Raw genomic sequence first — 23433 nt, 5'->3', positions numbered from 1 at the left:
AAATTCCACCTGCATGGCCAGAGCAACTCTAAGTTTTGTAAGGAATGCATTCTGGTGAATTCTCATTGGAGATACCTCATTCATTTTGAAAGAAATGCATTTAAAATCAGCTATTGTTTAAATGTTTCATAACCAGCCTGGGTCTAGATGAATCATTCTAGCAATAAATGTAAAAATGCCCCATTTTGAGGACATAGTCTGTGGAAAGGACAAGACTGAGATTAGGCTATTGGGCAAATGTCAGTTTAAGAGCAAGTACGTAAAAATCCGTATTATTGAAGGAGCAAGATGGTGGTCTGTACTGTGAAACATTAGGTGGGAAATGAACACCTTATCTTGGTATTTAGCAAGGGTAAGTAACAGCACAGGAATATTTGATGAAAGAACTATGCAGATTAGTCTGGAAAATATTGAATAATTATTTTATTAGCACTGAATATTTTGGACTGCAATATACATAAGCAAGTTACTCCTTTGAAAGTAATGGGAGAAGAATGTAGCTTAGAAAAACAAATGCAAACTTTGAAAAAAGATTTTACTTCCATTTTTAAGGGAATAATTCTGTATGTTAAAAATAAATTAACTATACCATAGGTTAATAAAGCTCCTTTAAGCAGTCCTGGCATAAAAAGTATTGTATTCTTGTTAAAATGTGCTTTCCTTGGGTTTAATGTATTGTGAGTATCACATTTTCTAAGATTATTTTGAGAATTCCTTAGCAATTTCTGTGGAAAAGAGACTTTGGAAAAGTGGAGTTATATTGTTTTATCTGAAAGGACAGGCTTGTGTGTATTCTGCTGTGGAGTACCTGAGACAGATTTTTGTATCAAAATAACAGCGCAAGGCAAAAAGTGCTGCTGCTTGCATTTTGAGTTTTGGAGCACTTACTAGTATGCATTGATCATTTTTGGATCAGCTGCAGCAATGATTGTTTTTCTTGTTTCCTCTTACAGAACTGCATCTAAAAATATGTAATTTCCTAATGTTGATTTCCTTCAAGGAGTTGAGCTAATGTATGTGAGGATGATTAGGCTGTGTTAGGAAGGGAGAAGGTCTGCTCAATCAAGGAGAAAAGAAGGGTTTTATGGATTGGGCCCTGTCAAGATGCCATCTACAGCATAAAAATGTACGCTAGTCCCTCTGGGGTAACAGGGACAGATCCTGCACTGTATTTCACTGCCAGTTAGTGAATTTCTAGGGTACTTTTCAGCTGTGTTCCTTGCATTTGTTTTCTATTTTCAAGGAGTTTGGAGATCATCTAAGATATAGAGAACAGTATATAGGAACGATTAGCATTGTTGAGTTTGCTGATAGTGTCCATAGGAATGGCAGAATTTTCTTAGACTGAATGTTACTTCCTTTTTAGTGAAGATGACTTTCTTTTTTTTTTTTTTGGAAATGGAACTCTGTGTGCTTAATTTCTTAATTTCTTCTTAATTTCATCTGTCATTGTTACCTTTCTCAAAAGTAGGTTTATAAAATACATCTTTCAAAAAAAAAGAATTTCAGATATGCTGGGAACAACTCACTCCTGTATTGCCTGGGATTGTTTGCTGTCAGCACATGCATAGGTCAAAGGTCTGAGGGAAATGCATGTTTATACTGGAAGTAGTCAGAAGTGGCAACCAGCTGTTGCAGATGGCAAGACACCATCATGAGGTTGAATTTTTTGTGTCCTTTTCTTACTGCTCTTTTCACAATACTCTGCTAAGGGAATGATAAAGATTGATTAGCTTAGTAGTACTTTGTCATTGGTGCAGCTGAAGCTGCATAGTTGTTCAGTCTCCTGGCTCTTAGATGTTAGTGATGTCTAGCAGAGTGCATGAAAAGCCATTTTAATTATCCATGTTTGTGTAGTGTGAAAAAACCCTCAAGTGAAAACCATATTTTCTTGGCCAAAGATGCTAAAATATATTTGGTGTATTTTTTTCTTATACAGCCAACCCCTGTAGCTGCTACTACAAATATGGCATAGTTTTACAAGTCCCTGTAATCTGTTTTATCCACTCAGTTTATTTTTCTGCTAGAGAAATGTTTGATAATTATGTACTGTGCTCCCAGAATATTGGTGAAAGGTGTAAGCTGTTTCTCTTCCCAGCCAAGCTGTGTTCCTGCATATAGTGGAAGAATACTTTTGTTGTCAGACCAGATCCAGTCCTAGAAATAGGTGCAATACCCTTGAACAACTTGCAGCTTACAGGAACATAGGGTTTTAAAAATAACCTGAAAAAAACGAATTAATTCTAGATTCCACTCAAGTGAGAATGTGAGGAGTGGCAAAAGAGAAAATGTATGAGGGGATGCATGTAAAATTAGGTATGTGTGCATGTGGAGAGTAGCAGTATATAGAGTAAGAGAATGCAGTGGGTTGCTTGGCATAATCTCAAACATAAGTTATTTTTCAAAAAATCTTGGTCTTAAGCTTTAAAAGCTGGTTGAAATTCTCAGTTTGTAATCATAGTAAAATACAATGGTTTCCTCTTCCATAGATGTGTATAAAGAGCAGTTTCTTGTGGATGTATCATTTATTTCTGTTGATCTGTTTGATCAGTGTTTGAGTATCTGCATGGAATGTAAAAAAAGGCTCTTTGAGCATCCCAGCTGCACGGGCATTTGTATGACGTGTCTCCTAGGAAAATACCTTATTGGCGTGATGTTCTTCCAAGTGATTTGAGTGCCTGTGTTTTCAGTTAATTCGAAGGCGTGGGGGGCTTAATGCGTCATGTACTCAGTGACACATCTGCTTCTGTCATTAAGTTCATGGCTTGAAGAAAAAAGTCTTACTCAAACTGTGGATCCCATTATAGGCATTTAGCCCAGGGCTATGATGGTTTTAAGAGTGAAGGAATAATTTGAACTGTGCTTTAGCATGCAAGTGGCTTCAGGCTGTTGAAGTGTGTGTTTGATGGCTGTTCATGTACTTGTTCTCTGAAATTTTTACTAGGGATTGTGTCAGGAGAGTCCATGCTTTTTCTACATGTGCAGAGTTCTTTAGCCCACTATCATGGGGTACTCCTCTGTAGCCCAGGGGCTTAAGTTGGCAGAGGGGCAGGGCACAGCTCAGGGATGCCAGTGTTGGCCTGGTGTGGGTGAGCTTCCTTCCCCCTGGAGTGCTACTTGGTATGGTTTAACTAAATGTAGTGAACTTCTGTTCAGACCACGAATCAGACAGAATTTATTTGGCTGTGTATCTAGTGCAGGAGGTTTCTACCTGTCTTGGTATTCCCCCTATGATTCAGAGGGAGATCGTGGAAAGTCTGGAAAAGGAACAGGGGGGAATCTCATAGATTGGATGTACGAATGAAGGAGCTATGGCTTGGGTTAGCATGGGGAGCAGTCGCTCTTCAAATTCTGCAGGGCTGTATTAGTTGCTGTAGTGTGTTATATTGCCCATTGATTCTACAGTAAAATGTCCATCCCTCTTGCTGTACTTCTTTCATGCCTTTCAATAGTTTAATTATGGTGATGAATGAAAGTGATGTACTTCATTCGGTGAAGGAAATAGAGGAATGACATTTCAACCCAAATATTTTTGTGCTGAATTAGAACTACTATATTTTTTCTTAAATGGCTTTCAGCACATTGAATGAACAGTATATGACTGTTAAAGTTGTTACCTCTCAAACAAGTAGTGCCTTCAAATACTGGGTGCACTGCTTTCAGGTTTTTTTTTTTCCAAAGAAGAAAAAAGTGAGCAACCGTTTCCATATTTTTATTGCTTTCATGTTTGTTTTCTAAAATATGTACCTAATAAATGATGTGGTACTTCAATTTTTCATGAAGGTTATGTAGAGATGCGTAGTGGGGATACAAAGACAAGTCCTGCAAATATGGAGAAGTTTAAATGAATTCTGGGGTTTTCTATGGCATGAATGGCCAGCAGCCCAAGCACAGGAGACAGTAATTCCTAATTTCTGTTATGTTTATTTAAGCCTGTAGAGTGAGCCATGTCCACAAGACACCGGTCCCAGCATAGACTCCGTACAGCAGCTGCTTCTGCAGGGCCCGTTGTGCCGCAGAGCAGGGGCGGCACTGGGCGAGGCGAGGGTCAGGGAGGGCCCTGCCGTGGGGATGTTGGCCGCAGAGCAAGGCTGCGGTGCTGGGACAGCGGGGATGGACACTGCACTCTCCCTGTCCTTGTAGGTAGCTGGGGTCTGCTGGCTCACCCCGGCTGCTCTGCTGCAGCTGGCCTTGAGCGCTTGTCCTGCGGCTGCCAGGACCTGCAGCTCAGTGCAGCTGCAGTGGAGAGCAGCTGGATTGTGGCTGGCTGGCTGTGGTGGGACGCTCGTAGTTCAGTCCTTCCAGGGCAGACAAGGTGACTTGGGGCAGGGGCTGAGCTAGAAGTGCCAGGACTTTGGCTTCCAAGTTAGTTTCTTGAAATGATGCACTTGTCACTTCTGTAGTTAAACTGTATGCTGTTATAAGAGGATTTCATGCGGTACCAGGCACTGCCGTGTTAGAAAACCTGAATGAAAATCCCTTTAACGTTATTTCTTCCATAAGTTTATCTTACATTAATTATAAAACTGTCTAATACATATTTTCCAGTACCAGTTAGTCATCAGGTCTGTTCTTCCTTTTTAATCTGAAAAATGTATAGATTGTAAGGGAGAAATTAAACCTGTAAGTAGTATACAGGTTGTACTTGCTATTTGACAGTATGAAAACTATGAGGTATCTATTGATTAAAGCCAGAGAGTAGTGTCTGAAGTGGAAAACTAGGTTTTGAAACACAAGTTTGGAGCAGACTGTACCATTTCTTCTAAGAAAAATGCTTTGTACAAATGCAAATGAGATCTGCAAAACCTGTTTCAAATCCAGACAGGCTGGGCTCTGGACTATGATGGGAAAGTGTTTATTTTTCCATGTGACTTTCAGAAAGTCAATAATAAGTGGCCTTTCCAGAACAACAGGTATCTTTGTAGTTCCAGTTTTGCTTTGTAGTAGCTTGCCCTAGTCCTTGTGCTGCTTTTGGCTTCTTTTTCCAGCCTCTATCATAATCTGTTTCCTAAAAAAGGCTGAAGAATAAAATTAAAATTGCAATCCTTCAAGTGCCAAGCCTCCAGGCAACAGAGATTAATGATGTACTTGGCCACAGTTTTGCACGGTTAATTCCAAAATATAGCTGTGGAGTAGCAGATCAGGAGAATATTCAGTCACTTAAAATAGCTGTTAATAACGTACTGACCATGATGGGTGTCTCTGTAAAAAGCATCACAAACAAGCTCCCTGCTGACACAGTTACTGGTTCTATTTTGCTGGGGAGGGTTTGTTGTTTTTTTGGAGGAGCCCATGGTTCACCTCCAGTTCTCATTAGCAGCCAGAGTGTGAAGGGGCAATCTCTCTGTGCTAATTAGTCTGTGATGCTCCTGTCATGTGACTTGTTTCTGTTGTGGAATGCCAAATCCAAGCGTGAAGCAAGGGTGGTAGCACCAATATTCACACACAGTGTTTGTGCCACTGACCAACTTCAGTTATTGTGAAATATTGTCGTGGTTAAATGCATCCGTCTTCTGTGTTTGTTAATTTTAAAAACAGTTGAGACCAAATTAGTGCAGAGGACTGAAAATACAGTTCAGGAGGCTGTAGATACCCACATTGTGATCAGGGGTCTCTGCCTGGAGGTTTTAAACATTTGATAGATAACTTTATTTTATAGTAAAATTTAAACTGAGTTAGAGCTAGTTACTGCATTTTCTTCATTTTGCTTAATCTAGTGAAACTCTTCCTCAAGAGGGCACTGGAACTGGGGGAGAGAAAGCATGTAGGAGTGTAACAGTCCAGTCAGGGGTGAGACATTTCATGGCATTTAGCTTCGTCACTTTCCAGATTTGCACCCCTTGTGGAGTCTTTCAGGAAACATAATGAAGTGCAAAGTCAGCAGTGGCAGCATTGTTACCTGAGGACACAAATATTAAATTTGACAGTTGTGCTCAGTGGAGCCTGCCAAATTGGAAATTACTTACACCAGTGACTATTTTATTTCACCTATTTGTGGAAATGGTTAATGGTTTCTTACCCAGGAAACACTTGTGATTTCTGCTTCAGTGTGTTAAGGCTCAGAGGTGGCATTATGGAAGTGTTGCTTTTTCTTTTAAAGAAAGGCTGGCAAAGATGTGGTGCCTTGTTTGAGTAGAAGGATACCATGGAAAAGGAAAGAATTTAAGGAATGAAGAAAACTGTGGGAGATAGCGGAGTATCTGAGTTCGGTGCAGACTGTCGTATTTTTGTATTTGTTTAAACTAAAATGTAATTTACTCAGTGGAAACCTCTTACTTCAATGAATGGGATTTACCCTGAAAAACATTGCACATCTTCTCCCTCCTTTTACTTGATTTGTTTTGAGTTTTTATTTGAAAAGAGAACTGTAATGAATTGCTGGTAATTTTTCTTCTCTGAAGTATGTTGTGAAAATCGTATGTTACCCTTGAACAGTTCTAGGCTGTAAGTGAAGTAAAGAATTTCACTGTGGAGTGAGGGAATACTTCCAGGAGCTTGGAGGATTTCTGCATTTCTTTTGATACGGTTTTCTCATCTTAACTTTGACTTTCCTTTTGGAAAGTCCAAGATAGTTTCATGAGCAGTATTGGAAGGAGTTCAAATAGCTCTGAGCAGACACCACTCCCAGTTCTCACTGCTGTTTTCATTAGCTGAGAAGAAGCCACAGCTACCTGCTAAACATTTCAAGAATTACCAATTAAAGCAGAAAGGGTTTCAAAATCCACACCCTACTACTTCATAATCTGTAATATATGTTGAAATGGAAAGCTTGTGTATTTTACTTTGGATTTTAGTAACTCTTTTGGGCCACATCTGATTAAATGAAGTTACACCCTTTCTTCTTGGTGTTCATCTAACTGTTCTTGCTCAATACTGGTTGTTGGAAGCATAAAGTAGTGAAGAAAATGCAAAGCTCAATATGCCATGGTGCTTCCAGATGCAAGTGTGGAAATTGGATGGAGGTCTTGTGGTTTGTGTTGCTGTGGCATTGGGGGTGGGAATGTCAAATGAGGCCTAGGCCATGTCTTGTTCTTCTGCCTGATACCCAGAAGGGTTTTGTACTAACCAAGTACGCTTCCTACCAAGATATATTCTGCAAATGTATGCACAGAACAGATTTGACCAATCAGAGCACTCAGCACAGTATTAGTGAATAGGACATAAAAGTACCCTATTTATGCATCCAATGGGGGATGAGAATTTGAGCAAAATTGCAGGGACAGACAGATTTGTCCTCCTCACCCTCCCCAGGAGGGACACTGTTTGGTCAGCCTTGTGTCCGCAGCTGTGCTGAGTGTTGACCTGGGATATTAAGCTTGTGATTGTAATGGCACTGTTAGTGCCATATGATTTAGCTACTCTGCAGTTAATACATTCTCACTGCAAGTCCAGAGGAATGTTGTATGTTGCATTCAATAAATCATGCTGTTCCAGAATCCAGAATAGAAGGGCTCTTCTAAATGCAGCCAGTCCTACAGTTCATAGACAGTTTGTGCATCTGGAATCAGACCTGCGTTTACAATTTTGCAATACTGGTCAACAGCAGTTGACAAACTGAGGCTTGGTGCCTACCTGAACGTGTGGGCAGTGAGTTCTCAACTTCTCCTTGGATATATGTGGGTTTATGAGGTGTGTTTTCTACACACACTTATCCAAAGGTGTGCTCCAGATGTGGATAAAGTCAGTAAGACGTCTTGATACCTTTTCTGAGATTTTAGTAGTGCTTGGTGTATGTGGTGAAACGGAACTTTGCTTGCCTCTGCTGCTGTGTTTGGGTGCAGTGTAACAGTGCAGTGAGGTGGGGTGGGTGTAGCTGTGCCATAGGGTTCCATGGAGGCACCTGGTGCTCTGCTGGTCCCTGTCTTGAGAGCATGGGCCAGCACTCCCTGTTGTGTACCAGCTGCAGCTCACACACCCAGGTACAGCCAGGGTCACTGGTGTCTGTGCAGGGCAGGCACCACCCAGCTGAGCCAAAAGTGTGCCTCAGTAAGGTCACTTAGTTAAAACGGCATCATACGCCAATCCTGGAGCTCTAATCTTAGGGGATTATCTTGTATCTATGAATCTAGGGCTGTAAGGGCGTAAATCTGTTCCTCTGAGTCGCAGTTGCTCATAACTGGCAGTGGGACTTCACTTATTATCACGTATCTTCAAGAAGTAATTAAGATAAATCAATAATGAAAATAACTCTAATTGATAGAGCAACTGGACTGATTCATTTGGTTAAAAATCAGAATTTCAGTTTGAAATTGGAAGACACATGTTTTAATTATAACTAAAGCTAAGAAAACATTGCAGTTTCATGACAGGGTATGAGATAATTGAGATTTTTTTTTTTTCCTAACGCTGTCACTTGATAGATGCTTCTTTTAAATTAAATTATTTTAATAATCTATTATGTTACATTTCTGTTGATTAACACCTGTGCAGTCTGATTGGCCCGGGGGAAACCCAGTTAGGATGTTGTGTATGTACTGAAGCACAAGATGTATGGGGAAAATCAGGATTCAAGCAGTTAGAAGCATCTGTTTCTGTAACTTATATGAGGAATAACAATACTGCTTTTGTCTGATGTTGGACTCATGGTAAACATTAGATACTAATTAATCATCACTCAAATAATGAAAAACTAAGTCTCTGACAGGAACTGATGCTAAGAGATGTTTATGTTCAGTATGCTGTATGGCTGAGCTGCTGTTTTCTGTAGAGTAACAAGGCAAATCTGCCATGGCATAGAAAAGTCCGTAAATTGTCTATGTGTTGGAGTGTCTTGGGTTTTCATCTCCCACTCTGCATTCTTGATATTGGGGTGTTATTTTGTTATGTGAATATAGATTCTGGAACAGGATTTTGGACATTCAAACCTAATTGGAAGTAGTTACAGTAGACCATGTCATATCCACAGACCTTCAGGGAGAAGCCTCAGTGGATAAAATGAATCATACTGTGAGCATAGGTGAAGAGAAATTAAGAATTTGTTTTTGTCACTCTTTATTTGCAGAGGAAAAGTTCCAAGGTTTTAAGTGTCTGTGTTTCATGTGCCGATATGAGGAGATAGTGACAGCTGGAAGAGCATCCCCTCACTCTACCCTTACCCCTGACCTGCAGAAAGAGGTTTTGCTTGCCAGTAAGAAAGCTAAAATAGAACGTGCATAGCTGCAGAGAAAGCTAACCAGGTTTTTGGCATAATGAGCTCAAACTTGATTAAAATTCTTTTATTAAATCACAGCTGAGTAAGTAGCCAGAGAGTAATGACTGGAATGTGTCTTCTTTTAGGAAGAACTGTTGAGCACGTAGCACAGCTCAATATATGAGCTGATTCATTTATACTACTGCAGTCATGCTGAAATTCACACTGATACATGGTTCACGTCATACTTCCATTATTGTGTGAACACTTTTTACTTTTAAATTAAGTAATTTGGCTTTAACAATAGAATTTTGATTTTTCAGATGCCCCTTTTAAACGGTGGGCAAGCTGAACAGCAGCTTTGTTGATCAGAACTGACAGTGTGTTTGCAAGGAATTTTTTGTTTTGCTTCATTTATTCAACCAAAGATTAGATGCATGTGACTTTCTTAGATTCCTGTTAGCGTTGGTAATCCTCATAATGTTTATAACCATCACCTCAGTAACCTGTCTTGCAGAACCCAGGGGCATAGGTTTAGTCTACTCTGCTCTGGTCTTTAGGGCAGAAAAGTAGTAAACAAGTACTAAGGAGTTGTGCCACTTTTTAATGCGTCTTTGGTAGCTACTTGAAAATGCATTTCAGGATTTATCATAGTATTATACTTGAACTGATCTCATCTTTTGTGAGCAGTTACTCATAGTGTGTGCTTCTGTTGGCCTTGTGTTGTAAGGACTTGCAGTGAAGTACCCAAGAGAATTCAAGTTTTTGTATTTGATGACACTTGGAGATTAGTGACAGGATTCCTTATAACAGTTCTTTGAAATCTTGAGGGTTTTAAATAAGTCTGCTTTGAAATTCTTTGTTTACAGTGGAAAATAATATCTGGTTGGGGGGTATGGGCGTTGGGAAGAATCTAAGGTTGCCTGTTGCCTTTGAGGTTGTGTTGGATGGAAGCCTTACATTTTTAAAGAAAACTGAGCAATTTCATTTTTCATCTCAGCAGTGTCTGAGATGCCACTGAATGTTTGTGGCATTTTATGGCAGGTGGCACATCATCCCACTCTGTATTCTGTTGGCAATGCTGTTTATTTGAATCCTCAGTGTTTCAGTAGGTCCTCTCACTTCATCAGGATCATGGTGTACTGTAAAATGTCATTCAGCTAGAGAGAGAGGGACATTGTATCACTATCCTGTAAAAAAGAATAGGATTAATTTTCTTGACCCAGCACTGCCACTGTCAGTAATATGCAGGTGGATGAATTAAACCAAATAAGGGATTTAAATTTGAAAAGTTGAAACAAAGGGTTTTTGATTTCTCTAAGTTCAATACATCACTTTTACCCCCCTCCCTGAACTTTGACTGATAAAGTAGAAGTAATAAAAATTTCTGTAAGTTAGGAAATGAGTACCTCTGCTTTCTTAAAGTGATGATTGTTACTGTTAAAAAAAGGTCACCTGTATTTCCCTGGGCAATAACAGAACTGAGAAGAAAATGTATCTATTCTTCCATTAGGAATAACTCAGATGCTTTGCAGAAGAATTGCTTTTAAGAGATTACAGCTAAATGCATCATTGCCAAAATTAGAAAATTCAGTTATTGATGGTCTTTCTAAAATCATAGTTGTTTGCAAAATCTTGTGATGACTGCTGTTTCTGAAAAAATGTTTGAAAAAGATGGCAGATGTACATAGAGGGAAAAGCAGAAAACCTTTTAAGCCAAACCCCACCCAGATTGTGTGTCCTGTGTATGGTCCAAAGGCAAATACTTCACCTGAATGTTTCAGCATTCAGGAGGCTTACCTTCATGAGGAGGATAAATTACGGATTGTGGGAGAATTTAGTCCTATAGAGGTAGTGCAATTTGTTTCACAATACAGATAAAATTTTGTTTTAGAAAAAGCATGTTTTCTGATAACAAACCAATTTAATTTTGATTCTCATTACTTTAGGGACAGTGAATAAACATTTCCTTAGTAAGAAAAACTACATATTATCATAACTGATCCAGTCTGCACTGTTAGACATGAAAAAGAGTGAGTCATGTTTTTAGTAAAAATAGCATTCTGATGGACTACAATGTGCTTTGACCCAGTGGCACAACAAAGCAGAACTAGAGCTGGATATTAAAGAGGGTTTGAGGTCCTCTTCGAGCCTTGTGGATCCAGCTGTAGTCTCAGCTTTGCTGTCCTTGACACAAATGTGTCAATGTAATGTCAGAGATATCTTCTTACAGCTGTTCTATGTCTGAGGGTCAGGAAGCACAGTCTGGTTAGCATCCATCCCATCCATCCCATCCATCCCATCCATCCCATCCATCCCATCCATCCCATCCATCCCATCCATCCCATCCATCCCATCCATCCTATCCATCCTCTTCTGCAAACTACTGCACACTGGTTGCTACTTATTTCAGTCAGCTGCCTGAGAGGCAGCTGTGCTTCTGTGTGTGTGACACTACAAAGAAACAGACAATGTAAGACTTTTTCAGACACACCTTATTTTGCAAGTAAATATGCCTGCTGGTGGTTTTGTGATAATACTCATGATGTACAGTCTACACAGAAGAAAATTTGCTTTACTTAGTGCTTAAAATAAGAACCTGTGTATTTGGTTACCAGAGCATTGTCTAAGAGCTTGTTAGAGTAGCTCTTTAATAGGAGAAATAAGTAATTTGTGGAAATAGCTTGTTCTTGATGACAGATGTTTTGGAGAAGACCATATTCAGCTTCAAAATGAAGTATCTTGCAAAGGAGTGGAGAGGGGGAGTTCATGTTTTTACTGAGCCTGGAACAGTTCAGTGAACACGTCCTTGGTTCAGGAGGGATCTTGCTTTGGTCAGAGATACTAAGGTGCCTTTAAATTCAGGTAAACAGTGGCATAGGACTGGTGTAAAACTAGAAGACAGCCTGGGAACAACTGTATTTACTGTTGTGGGAGGTTTCTGGTCATTTTAGTGACACTTCCCACCCTTACCAATGATTCCTAGTAAGGCAAAAAATACCCTACTTGATGCACTGATAAAAAGATGGAATTTTTTCCCATTTTTTTTTGGGAAAAAATGCCAGACACCTTCTTTTTATCAACCACTCTCAATGAAGACTGCAACAATAATTGAAGTAATAACAGTACAGGTAGTGGCTTGCAGGTCCAGTAATTGTAATCTGCATTACTGCTGTACAGCTTCTCTCCTCCCTCTTCCCACCCTTTCTGTTTTTAAAAGATCAGTGCTGTAGTGTAGCTCTTCATACATCCTCAAATGTTGGTATGTCAAACCTCTAGCAATATGGTGAAAACACTTCCTGATTCTGTTGCCTTTCTCTTTTCTAATATTCCTTCAAATTATTTTTCTTTCCCTGCAGATTGCTGGTTGGAGCTCCTCGGGAAAAGGCCTTTCCAGCCCAGCAGGCCAACAGAACGGGAGGGCTGTACAGCTGTGACATTGCATCTCCAAATACAAATTGCATGCGAGTCAAATTTGATGAGGAGAGTAAGTTCTTCAGTGCTTTTGTTTAGAATTGAAACAGTTGTCTGATTCTTTGTATTTGATGTCCTTTTATGAGGCAGTGTATCAGTATCAGACAGCTGCTTCTAGGGATTTATATGTAACTACTTTTTGCATCAGAGTGAGTTGTAGCTTAATTGCTAAGGTAGTATGAGATGCTTAAATCTTGGTAGATTCTTACTCTTATTTGTAAATTGATGTAACGTGAAATAATAGGCTGAAGATTTAAATGGATGCCATTAGTGATAAAATGTACAGACACTGCCACCTGCAGACTATTGGGTGTTTTGTATAAAGAGGCTCTCCTGACATACGGGCTTCAAGAAAAAACAAACAAAAAGTAAACTCAGAAAAAAAGAAAATGTAGTGAACTGTTAATATTTGAAGCTGTTTTATGATACTCTGCAGCTGACCCAAAGATGGAGAGTAAAGAAGACCAATGGATGGGTGTAACTGTCCAAAGTCAGGGGCCAGGAGGAAATGTGGTGGTAAGTGCTAAAGGACTAACTTACAAAAACAGCTGGGGTCTAGAGTATATGTTCTGAATGGTCTGTGTTTTTGTGCAGCATGCAGAAAGATAACTTGCCTAAGTGTACTCCTTTGATTTCTTGTACGTAAGGACTTAAATGTCTTCTTAGCAAAATAAGGCATTTGTGGTTGTAAGAGCTTTAAATTACTTTTCTGTGAGTTAGCCTCTCTTTATAACCTTTGTAGCAATCTATGATGGACAGTTTATTTTCAAGGAATACACTTTTTTTTGGTCATATACACATATTTTTTTTTTAAATACTACTGGCTTTAGAAATAGGGAGAAATAGTGTATAAGGCTGTAAAAGTAGCAGGTTGTCATCAGCCAGTTTTCCAAGATGAGCAGCCTCACTCTAGCTTTTATCAGGACTTCCACTGAGGAGCTCCTGTGAATTAATATGGTCATTGCACTGCAGTAGGTTGCACTGCAGTAAGACTACTTGCCATTCTTTATTTTATACAATGCGTAGATACTCTTTATTTTATATTAAACAGAGAGAAAAAGGTTTTGGGATTTGTGACAGAAAGAGTTTGAAAAGTAACATTCTCAATAAAAATTTAAATAATAACCTCTCATGATGCTTCAGGACACCAGATACATCATAAAGTAGGTGTGCAGTCATGTTTCTTCATCTAATAGGACGTTAATGTCACTGTTTCCAAAGCTGGGGGCAGGCAACTTCAGGATGTAAATCTGGTTATTTAAGCATTTACAGGCAGTAATAACTAGCTTTGTCTGCCTCAGAACCCAAAGTGCGGTGGACCACATGGAAACAGTCCTGTTCACTGAATAATCAGTCATCAACTAATGCTATCTTGTCTTTTCTTTGTAAGTGGTAAGTGGAGAATTCACTTATTAGATGAGATGTGAGCAGCCTGGAGGTCACTGCAGCAGTGCTCTAGTGTGGAGCAGCTGCATGTTTGCCAAACATGTAGACCTTGATAAGAACCATAGAAAAGGTTTGTCAGCTGAGAAACTTGACTTGCTTGTGTTCTTCACGAAACCTGCTACATCTTATTCTTCCAGAAACACAGCTGGCAAAGGCGTTTGATTGTTCACATTTTTTTACAATGGTTTGGCAGTTACACTGCTTAGCCAGTGGCTATTCATCCTTTGTGTTAAATATTTGATTAGAATTCTTTTCCCAGGGGATAGTCTAAAAAGATAAGGAACAGGATGTGTTTAGTGCTTCAGCTCTGCCCCAGTGGCAGTTACCCTGTAAGTGGAACATCAACAGAGGAAGTAGGAGCAACTTCCTGTCCCTTCACTGGAAAAGCTGTCAGCCTCTGCTTAGTGGCACTTGTCTGTAAGGGGCAAATTCTGAATAGTCTTGGGTAGATGGTAGTTAAACCAGCTTCTTGTGTCCTGCGTGGGTGTGTCAGTCCTTCAACTCTGAGAGCTGTTGGGAGACAGCCACTTTTTTCTTTGAGAGAGAGGGTGGTTTTCTCCTCACTTGAAAGAGAGGAATTTGGTATCAGGAAGGGCTTTAGGGATTTAACCCTGTGGCCTTCCTTGACCATGAAGGAGGCTGCTTTGACTTGTACCTGTAGGTGCCCAACCTTTCCCATATGTTGCCTGTAGGAAATGTTGGACTCTGCCCTTAGGTGTATCTGTAGAGTGACTTAGAGCACTGGTAGCAGGAGGGACTGCTAGATGAGCCCTGCCTTCTGAGGTGACCTGTGTATGACACACAGAAACATCACACATTGTTTCTTCTGTCTTGCAGACGTGTGCGCATCGCTATGAAAAAAGGCAGTATGTAAACACAGTGCAGGAAACCCGGGATATCATTGGAAGGTGCTATGTGCTGAGCCAGGACCTCACTATTAAGGATGATATGGATAATGGAGTATGGAGTTTTTGTGATGGTCGTTTAAGAGGCCATGAGAAGTTTGGTTCCTGTCAGCAAGGTGTTGCTGCTACTTTTACTAGAGACTATCATTATATTGTGTTTGGTGCCCCAGGCACTTACAACTGGAAAGGTATGACTTGGCTTCCTTCCTGCTTACCCTTACCATTTCCTCTGAGATTGCTCTCAAAGGTTGCATCCTGAGTTTTAATTTTTTTTTAAGGGGAGAGGAGGTAATAGGGATATAATGATTTTACCTGTTTTTACAAAATGCTATGCTTCTGTATCAACATTTACTGAAGTTTCTTTAAATATCTTAGTGTGTATTTATGAATAGATAATGGAACTTTGCACATATGTACAGCAAAATTTCCCCTTATTAGTCTTAATCTTACAGTGGGATTGAGGGCTTCATTGGACACTTTCATACAGGAACAAGTTACTAAATTTGTATGAGTTATTTGACCAGCCCTTTTTCTGCACTGGAGCAAATGTTAGATAACTGCTGAACTCTTTGTTTATTCTGCAGTATTCTCCCCTTTATTCTTTGTGAAGTTTGTGGATATGAGTACTTTCCAAAATAAATATTGAAGGGTTTCTGGAAGATAATAGCAATACTACATGTATTCATATCTAAATCCATGCATGTCCATGTAAAATTTCATGGTTAATCTAAGAGCCAAGTATTCTGTGTCATCTAAGAGATACTCCAAAACATAAGGGGAAAAAAACCCCTAGATATTCTTTGTTAGTTTATATTCAGAAGCATCTAAACTGCCAGTTCAGTCTCTCAAAGTGTTTTTTCCCATCACACTTCATTACACCAACAGCTGTAAATACTTTCCCCTTGAGAACATCTGATCCTCCAAGCATTGCGTTTTTCCACCTCGTACACCTGTGTCTGGTGTATGAACCGTGCAAAATCAGTGCATTAAGCTCTGGCACAAGGTGTACTTCAGTGAGAACTTAATCTTCCACGTATCCGTCAACAAACTCTGACCGGCCTGAGTCAGCGTACTGAGTGCGGACACCATTTTACTTTAATTGCAGAGAAATGCAAGGACAGTCCTAAAAGTACTCTTCTGTATAATGGAAAAACGTGTTTGTGCTTGCCAAAACCTTAATTATGCCAATTGATAAAAGGGAAGCACGCCTTTTATTGAACAATAGCTTTTTTCTTCTTAAATACCTTTTCTAAATATATTACTCGTGTTTGCCATAATGAAATGTAATTTAAAAAAAAAAAATCCTGTGTACTTACCTCCTTTTTAAGAGAAGCTTTATCAGGCTAAGAAATACAGGATAAGGGTGGTTTATGACCAAACTGATTCAATGTTTTTTTTTGAGAAATTCATTACTATCCTATGTTGTCCAGGTCATTGTGTGGCTTCTTTGTAGAGCAGCATGAGCGTCTGGCACATAGAACAGAGACAAAACACTAACCCAGTGCACTATTCTGTGTTTGTCCCATTTTAACAACAGTCACTATGTCATTCATCATAATTAATATAAGTTGGGAACATTTATTTGTTATTTTTCTCACTTATCATTCGTTTGCTTTTATTTTATCATTTCATTTTTTCAGGGGTGGTCCGTGCAGAGCAAAAGAATCAGACATTTTATGATCTTGGTATCTTTGATGATGGGCCTTACGAAGTTGGTGATGAGAGCCGCCAGGATAAGAATCTAGTTCCTGTTCCAGCTAACAGTTACTTAGGTAGGATTAAGTACATGTGATAAATCTCTTTAGGTCTCTTAAACATTTGTGATCCCAGCCTGCTGTGATAATCTGAAATGGGAGCAGATGTTCCATTGTGGAGCCTGTAATACACTAACTGTTCTGGATAATTCACAGCCTCCCTCCACATTTATGGGCCAGTTTTAAGTGTAAGATGATACTGCTGAGGTACCTAGAGGAGCTGCTGTTGTAATGTGATATTCAAGAGCTGTGCTGAGTGCCTACAGAATCTCAGGGAGTGATTATCATCACTGTGATGGGTCAGTACAATGAATGTGTCTGTAGTCCTTAGTCACACAGTCTCTGCTATGTAGTATCAGACAGTTTATCAAAATTTCACTTTCTGTGTGTAACTGTTAAGGCTGCAGATTTCCTCTCCTGGTAGGTAAGTGCAATTCTTTTATTCTTCAAGTTTTTAAAACTCCAGTGGCTTTTAGCAGACCTTTAAAATACCATAATATAAGTACTGTTTATATTTGACTTGTGTGTGTGTTGCAGGAGGTGAATCTCTTGCTCTTTCTGCTGTCAGGAAAGCATGTCCTTAGGCCAGTGACCTTTCTGTACACTAGTGAGATATACTGAAAAGCCTGTGTTGCGTTTTTGGAAAGGCATTAAGTGTAAAGAATCCTTCTGTTCCAGTGCAGATTTCTGCTTTTGGTGTGAGTAATGGAAAGCTGAACAGATGGGAAAGGCATTGCTAATGTAAAAAGTAAAAATGCAAGTCGAGAAGAAAGCAAAGTTAGAGCTACATATACGTTAGGAGAAAGACAGCATACACTTGTGTTACACTTTACCAGCAGTAATGACTGTGTGTAAAGGTAACTAGAAAACTCATCCTGAGAGCTTATGTTAGATAAGCTGATAGCATCTTCTGGTGGAGTAAGAATTGTGAGGTGAGGAGTGCTGTGGATGCCAGTGCCTTCTGCTGTGAATAGTTGTATCAACTTTTTCCAGTTGCATAACTAATGCATTTAGGTCCTAAATGTAAATGCTGCCTTGATTTGTAATAATCGGAACCACTTCCAGGCAAAGCCAGCTCATCCCAGGCATTACTGTTCTGTCTGTTTAGACCGTAAGCAAATGTGGTTATAGGTGCTTTGCTTAACTACTATTTTTTTTTCTCTTCAATCTTTTACTCATATTTGTAGGTCTTCTATTTTTGACAGCTGTATCTGATACTCATCCAGATCAGTTTGTGTACAAAACATTGCCTCCCAGCATACAGGTGGACAAGTCAGTGGATGTAATGATGAATAGCTACTTAGGTTTGTGACCACTTGAGGTGGCAGCATCTGGTCAGACATAATCTCCAGATCTTTGTCATGATCCCTCTCCCCTCTATTCCCTCTCATATCAAATACATTGTAAGTAAAGCATGAAAAAAAAACCAGGGATTCAGATAAAGGGGAGACAGCAAAGTAACAAGGCTTTAGAGAAATGCTGATTTGTCATGCATTTCTCCAAACCCTCTCATCCTTCCCCCAGCTGGGACTCCCTCAATTTTTTGTGGAACTGTCTCATTGTGAATTGCTGTAATTGAGAATTTCCATAGTAGTGGTGAAGTGTTTCAGAGGGAGACTCCCATCTGCTGGCTGGTATCTTCCTTCCTTGCAAAGTGGGCAGTTTTCTACTTTGACCTTTATTAGCTATATTGGTATATGCAGTATAGTCTTTTAACTTGGTTTTTAAGATTTTAAAATGTATTGTAAGACTAAATTAATTTGAACATGTCATGTTTAGGGCTGCATTAACTTAAAATTGTCCATTTCACCATTACTGTGTAAGCTAATTCTCAAATACTGCATAAATCATTCATTTGAGAATGCTTGTGTGGTACGGTTTGCATGTTTGTAATAGAACTATCCTGACTTGACTTAGGAGGTTTTCTCATAATTTTGCCAGAGGTGAAGTACTCAAGCTATATTCAAGTGGTAAAGCTGTCGTTGTGTCTAAGCTGTGTGTATCCTGTATTTGGTGTCCATGAAAAGCAGGTCCAGGTTTTGTGGGGAAATTCTAAATGTGATGTATGGAGGAGTGTTGACTTTCAAATACATGTCCATCAGTGCAAACAGAAATGGAGAATTCCCAGCCATAGCACGCTGTGTTTTAGACAAAACTTGTATTCCATATACCACTTTAATATAGCAGGGGAAATGTTTATTTTTTTCATATTAAGATGCAAGCTGTTACTTACTGTAAATACTTGTACTTGTTAATTTATATTTTATTTCTTTCTCTGTTAAAGGTTTCTCTTTGGACTCTGGTAAAGGAATTGTCTCCCAAGATGAGATGACTTTTGTCTCTGGTGCCCCAAGAGCAAACCACAGTGGAGCAGTTGTTTTACTGAAAAAAGAAAAAAATCAGAGAGCACTTTCCCTGGAGCACATGTTTGAAGGAGAAGGGCTGGCCTCCTCTTTTGGCTATGATGTTGCTGTTGTGGATCTCAACAGTGATGGGTATGGCTGTGGTGAACTCCTACTGCCTGTATAATAAAGGATAGAGATCTTGTTTATTTCCGCTTTGGTTTTTCACATTAGAAATATAAGGAATGACAAATCCCAGCTTCCATGTTTTCCTGAAGGAAATGGTGAGCATCTTGAGAATCAATCAGGACAGAGTCTACTTTCTAATAAAGAGTTTTACTTAATTATTGTAAACAGAAAAACAGGAAGCCAGTCTCATACCCCAAGAAGGCCATAGGAGGTCCTTGTATGCTATTAAAAGATTAAATCAGCTTGCAGTGTCAGCGGGGCTGTTGATGCCCAGCCAGTTTAATGCACGTTTTAGTCTTTGTTCAGCAGTTGTTTGGGCAACTGATCTGGAGCTCACAGTCTGAGCAGTTATTCTACAAAAGCACTGCCTTTTTTTTTTCTTTTCTTTTCATTCTAAGCTGGCAGGACATCGTTGTTGGGGCCCCACAGTACTTTGACAGAAGTGGGGATATTGGGGGTGCCGTGTATGTCTACATGAACCACCAAGGCAAATGGGCAGGAGTGAAGCCTCTTCGCTTAAATGGAACCACTGACTCCATGTTTGGACTTGCAGTTGAAAATGTTGGGGACATTAATCAGGATGGATATCCAGGTAAATGGAAAACAATGACAATAAAAATGGGTGAGATTGTTTGGCCGATGCCAGACTTATAACATCTCACTCTTTGATTGCATGCTGCAGAAAGAAAAATGATTTTAGATGTTCCAACTTATTTTCACCAGATATTGCAGTAGGAGCTCCATATGATGGTTTTGGCAAAGTATACATTTATCATGGATCTGAGAATGGCATAAATACAAAGCCGGCACAGGTAATGAAATAACCTCTACTATATAATTATTTTTGAACAAAACGAAAGGAATGACAGGGCTATCCATCTTCCTTTCCATTGTTATTGTTGGGAGGTGGTGGGTATGCTGGAAAATCACTGGGCCCTTCAAAGATTGCACTGCTGACAGGAAAGATGAGGAGTTCTTGATATTAATATATGTTTTTATTTCTGGGGCCATCCATTAACACCAATAATATGTGGAGAAGGAAAAAGATGTGTAGATAAATAAACTGGGTTTTTAAAAAGTAAATCTGGTCATTTGAAAACAATTTGTTTTTATGTTTTCTCTTTCACTTCCTTCTTCAATAATGTTTGGGTTTGTGGGTGTTTTTGTTGTTGTTTTTTAAATTATATATATTTATTTATTTATAATTTTTTGGGGGGGTCACTGTGTACAATTTTTAGGGTGGTAATGGAACTTCATTATACTTCCTAGAATACTGCTTGAATACTTTATAATATTTTATAGAATACTTTTTCTGTTTCAAGTGTTTATAGTCCATAAATACTGTAAATAAAGATGAACTCAGCTCTCTGCAGATCAGTAATTTCTAGTACTCCCTGCTATTGCCAAGTAACTTCCTGGAAGAGCAAATCATCTTGGCCCATCAGTATCCTTCAGCTGAACTGAACACAGAGATCCTATTTCACAAATGCTACTTCATTGTATCTCTTCCCTCTAATTTTTCTATTTTCTTCTTTTATTTCACCTTTATCACTTCTAAATGTCTGAATTCCCTCAATCTGTTTGCTTTTTAGATTCTTGATGGTGAAAAAACAAACACCAATTTCTTTGGTTACTCTATTGCTGGAAATATGGACCTGGATAAAAATTCCTACCCTGATGTTGCTGTTGGTTCCCTGTCAGATTCTGTAAATGTGTACAGGTATTATATATGGAACCTTAATTAATTACAGCAGGGCTTTGGTTTTAGTTACTTAAAAGCAATTTGTTTAGAAGTAACAAAAAGCTGTTTGTCCTTGAGTGTACTTTTCCTACCAGAAATTGGAAATTCGAGGGGAGGAGAGGGGGAAGGGCAGGGATTCCATAAATTGGTTTGTTACTTTATCCCCCTTGTCTCCTTGAGAACCTGCCTTAAAATCAATACAGGGTAAGAGGGTGAATATGGATAATTCCTGTAGGGTGCTGATGTGGGCAGTGTACCTGCATCTTAGTTTTGTCCTATTGTAACTTGGATGTCTGTGTCCTTGAATGGAATTTAAGGGTGATAAGTAATTCCTTAAGGAAAAGTTAATAAATTTGCTGCCCTTGTATAATCTAATTGTGCTTCACTGATGATAGAAGAAAACAGAACCAACCCCCACTTTTGTAGCTGAGGATCCAAACCAAGTGAGGCACACCGGTGCCTTGCTGAGCTTGCACTGGGGTCCATGAAACAGTGAGGAAGGCTGCAGCTAGGATCCTTTGAGATTTCTGTAGCACATGCCTTAATTAGGGATGAAGTCACAGTATTTTGTGGACCTGCTTTTTTTCCCAGTTTATTGTACTGTTAAGCTGAATTAGTAATGGGCAGGAAGAAGACTGTCTCTGCATCAGAACTGTGAATGCTGCCTCAAGCTCAGATCTTTGGTGGTTGTTGTCAGGTCCCAGAGGAGGAGAAACAGAAACTCCAAAACTGGTTATCTGAATTCTGGGACGAACAGCTTTACTTTTCATGCAAAACAGCCCTTTCTACAATTTATGCTCCCATGTCTACAGTATCTGTGCACATAAATGTAATGTTCTTAAATACAGTGAACAGCGCCCAAGAAAAGCAATTTACATGGCTTGTGGAAGAGAACAGAGTAGGTGGTAGAGGAGTTGGTCAGATTATTTAGCGTTCTGCTTACTCAAAAGGAACTTTAATGTTTTGCTGATAAAGGCAGGACAAAAACTTTCACCAAGGTGAGAACAAAAGCCTCTTGGTGGCAAACAGTGAAAGGAGTGGCCCAGTTAAATGGAGCAGGTAGTTTACCAGCTATTTTTAACATTTGGATGCTTTAATAAGAACAGGATCAGCTCATTCATGTGTTCATGTGAAATGTCTTCTCCCTTCCAGAAAAGGAAAAGACAAGTTGTAGGCAGAAGTATGGTTACAGCCTACATGCAGTGGAAGCAGGAAATTAAAACATCATTTTGCATTAATTTTTTCATTAACAGAAACTACTACTTTTTTTTTTTATATATATCTTCTTTTTATTCCCCATTTTCTCCCCAAATTAAGATCTCGGCCTGTGATAAGCATTAGAAGAAACATTACAGTACAGCCTGATAGAATTGATCTAAAGAAAAAGAACCCTGAGGACCATGGTGAAATAAGGTAAATGGAAAAGAAATTACTCTATCAGAAGCCTTGGTATATTGAGCTTTCTGCTGTCAAAATTCATTCAGTAATCATGATTAAGTGAAGGGATATGACAGTTATGCGGGTAAAGCAAATGTATCTCCATGTGTTCATTTTGACTTCCTGAATTTCTTCAGGCTGCTGTGCTAAAGACAAGGTGTGGAATATGTCCTTTTTGTAACGTTTATTTTTGAAAAGGAATGTCGCCTTGCTTCTTCAAACTTTTAACACAAATATCTTGGCTTGAACAGTGTTGTCTTGAGTAGACACATAAGAGCAATGCTTAATTGTTTATTAATAATTTTTTCTTGCTCTGTAGTTCAGTCTAGTAATCAGCAAGTACCACAGTCATAAGACTGATCAGTTAAAACTTTATTGTTTGACCATGCCTTATTAATACTAATTTCTTGGCATTTTTTACAGGATGGATGTGAAAGCTTGTTTTAAATATACTGCAAACCCCAGAGATTTAAATCCAAGAATAAGTAAGTTCTAAAGATCAATATTTTTTATCTGTTTGTCACATGGTTTGTTTCCTTGTTTTTCTTTAGTGTTTATCATGGAAAAACATGACTCAAATTATAGTGACTCATCTCAGACAGTGACTGACAGATTTAAAATGTGATTCAGTGCTAAGCTCAGCTGTTGCAGTCTGTATTTAGAGTCATGCTGGTGTGTTAAGCTGTTCTGTGGATGACAGACTAAAGCTTTCTAAGTATTGCAACTGCCAGTGAGCAAATGGCTGCTATGCAGACCCAAACCATTTTGCCTCTCTAGATTAGTGCTGCTTTAGAGAACTATTTTTGAGGCCCATTTTATACATCCTTAGTGAGCATTATTTCTTATTAGAGGCTTACCCTATGAACCTATCCTATATTCATGAAAACACTTTTGTGGAAATCATTAACTGAAATAAAAAAATCTGCATTAATAGAAGACTGGAAGACTGCTTCAAAAATGTAAAGCACTTGTTACAATGCTGCTGTTTTTGGAGAACTGTGTAGGATTTTGAGAG

At 39.1% G+C, this 23433-nt stretch overlaps 1 protein-coding gene and 1 long non-coding RNA gene across 5 annotated transcripts in view; one reads left to right on the top strand and one right to left on the bottom strand.

The window, feature by feature from the left end:
* ITGA6 (integrin subunit alpha 6) overlaps nt 1-23433 on the top strand; it is a 58336-nt gene that overhangs the window by 21629 nt on the left and 13274 nt on the right. For all 4 annotated transcript variants that reach the window (XM_015634392.3, XM_033516065.1, XM_015634390.3 and 1 more), the window contains 10 exons: nt 12490-12617; nt 13041-13120; nt 14888-15143; nt 16596-16727; nt 18994-19204; nt 19639-19832; nt 19964-20052; nt 20833-20960; nt 22299-22394; nt 22842-22903. In XM_015634392.3, coding sequence (XP_015489878.1) covers nt 12490-12617; nt 13041-13120; nt 14888-15143; nt 16596-16727; nt 18994-19204; nt 19639-19832; nt 19964-20052; nt 20833-20960; nt 22299-22394; nt 22842-22903 — 1376 coding nt within the window. The remainder of the gene's footprint in view (nt 1-12489; nt 12618-13040; nt 13121-14887; nt 15144-16595; nt 16728-18993; nt 19205-19638; nt 19833-19963; nt 20053-20832; nt 20961-22298; nt 22395-22841; nt 22904-23433) is intronic.
* LOC107207404 lies at nt 411-16577 on the bottom strand. The gene is made up of 2 exons (XR_001522737.2): nt 16272-16577; nt 411-10290 (listed from the first exon to the last, which is right to left on the bottom strand). It is a non-coding gene; the product is annotated as an uncharacterized LOC107207404 (long non-coding RNA).

This window comes from Parus major, chromosome 7, assembly GCF_001522545.3.
Source record: "Parus major isolate Abel chromosome 7, Parus_major1.1, whole genome shotgun sequence".
Lineage (NCBI taxonomy): Eukaryota > Metazoa > Chordata > Aves > Passeriformes > Paridae > Parus > Parus major.
Note: the sequence above shows the minus strand (reverse complement) of the source record. Positions and strands in the feature narration are given on the sequence as shown.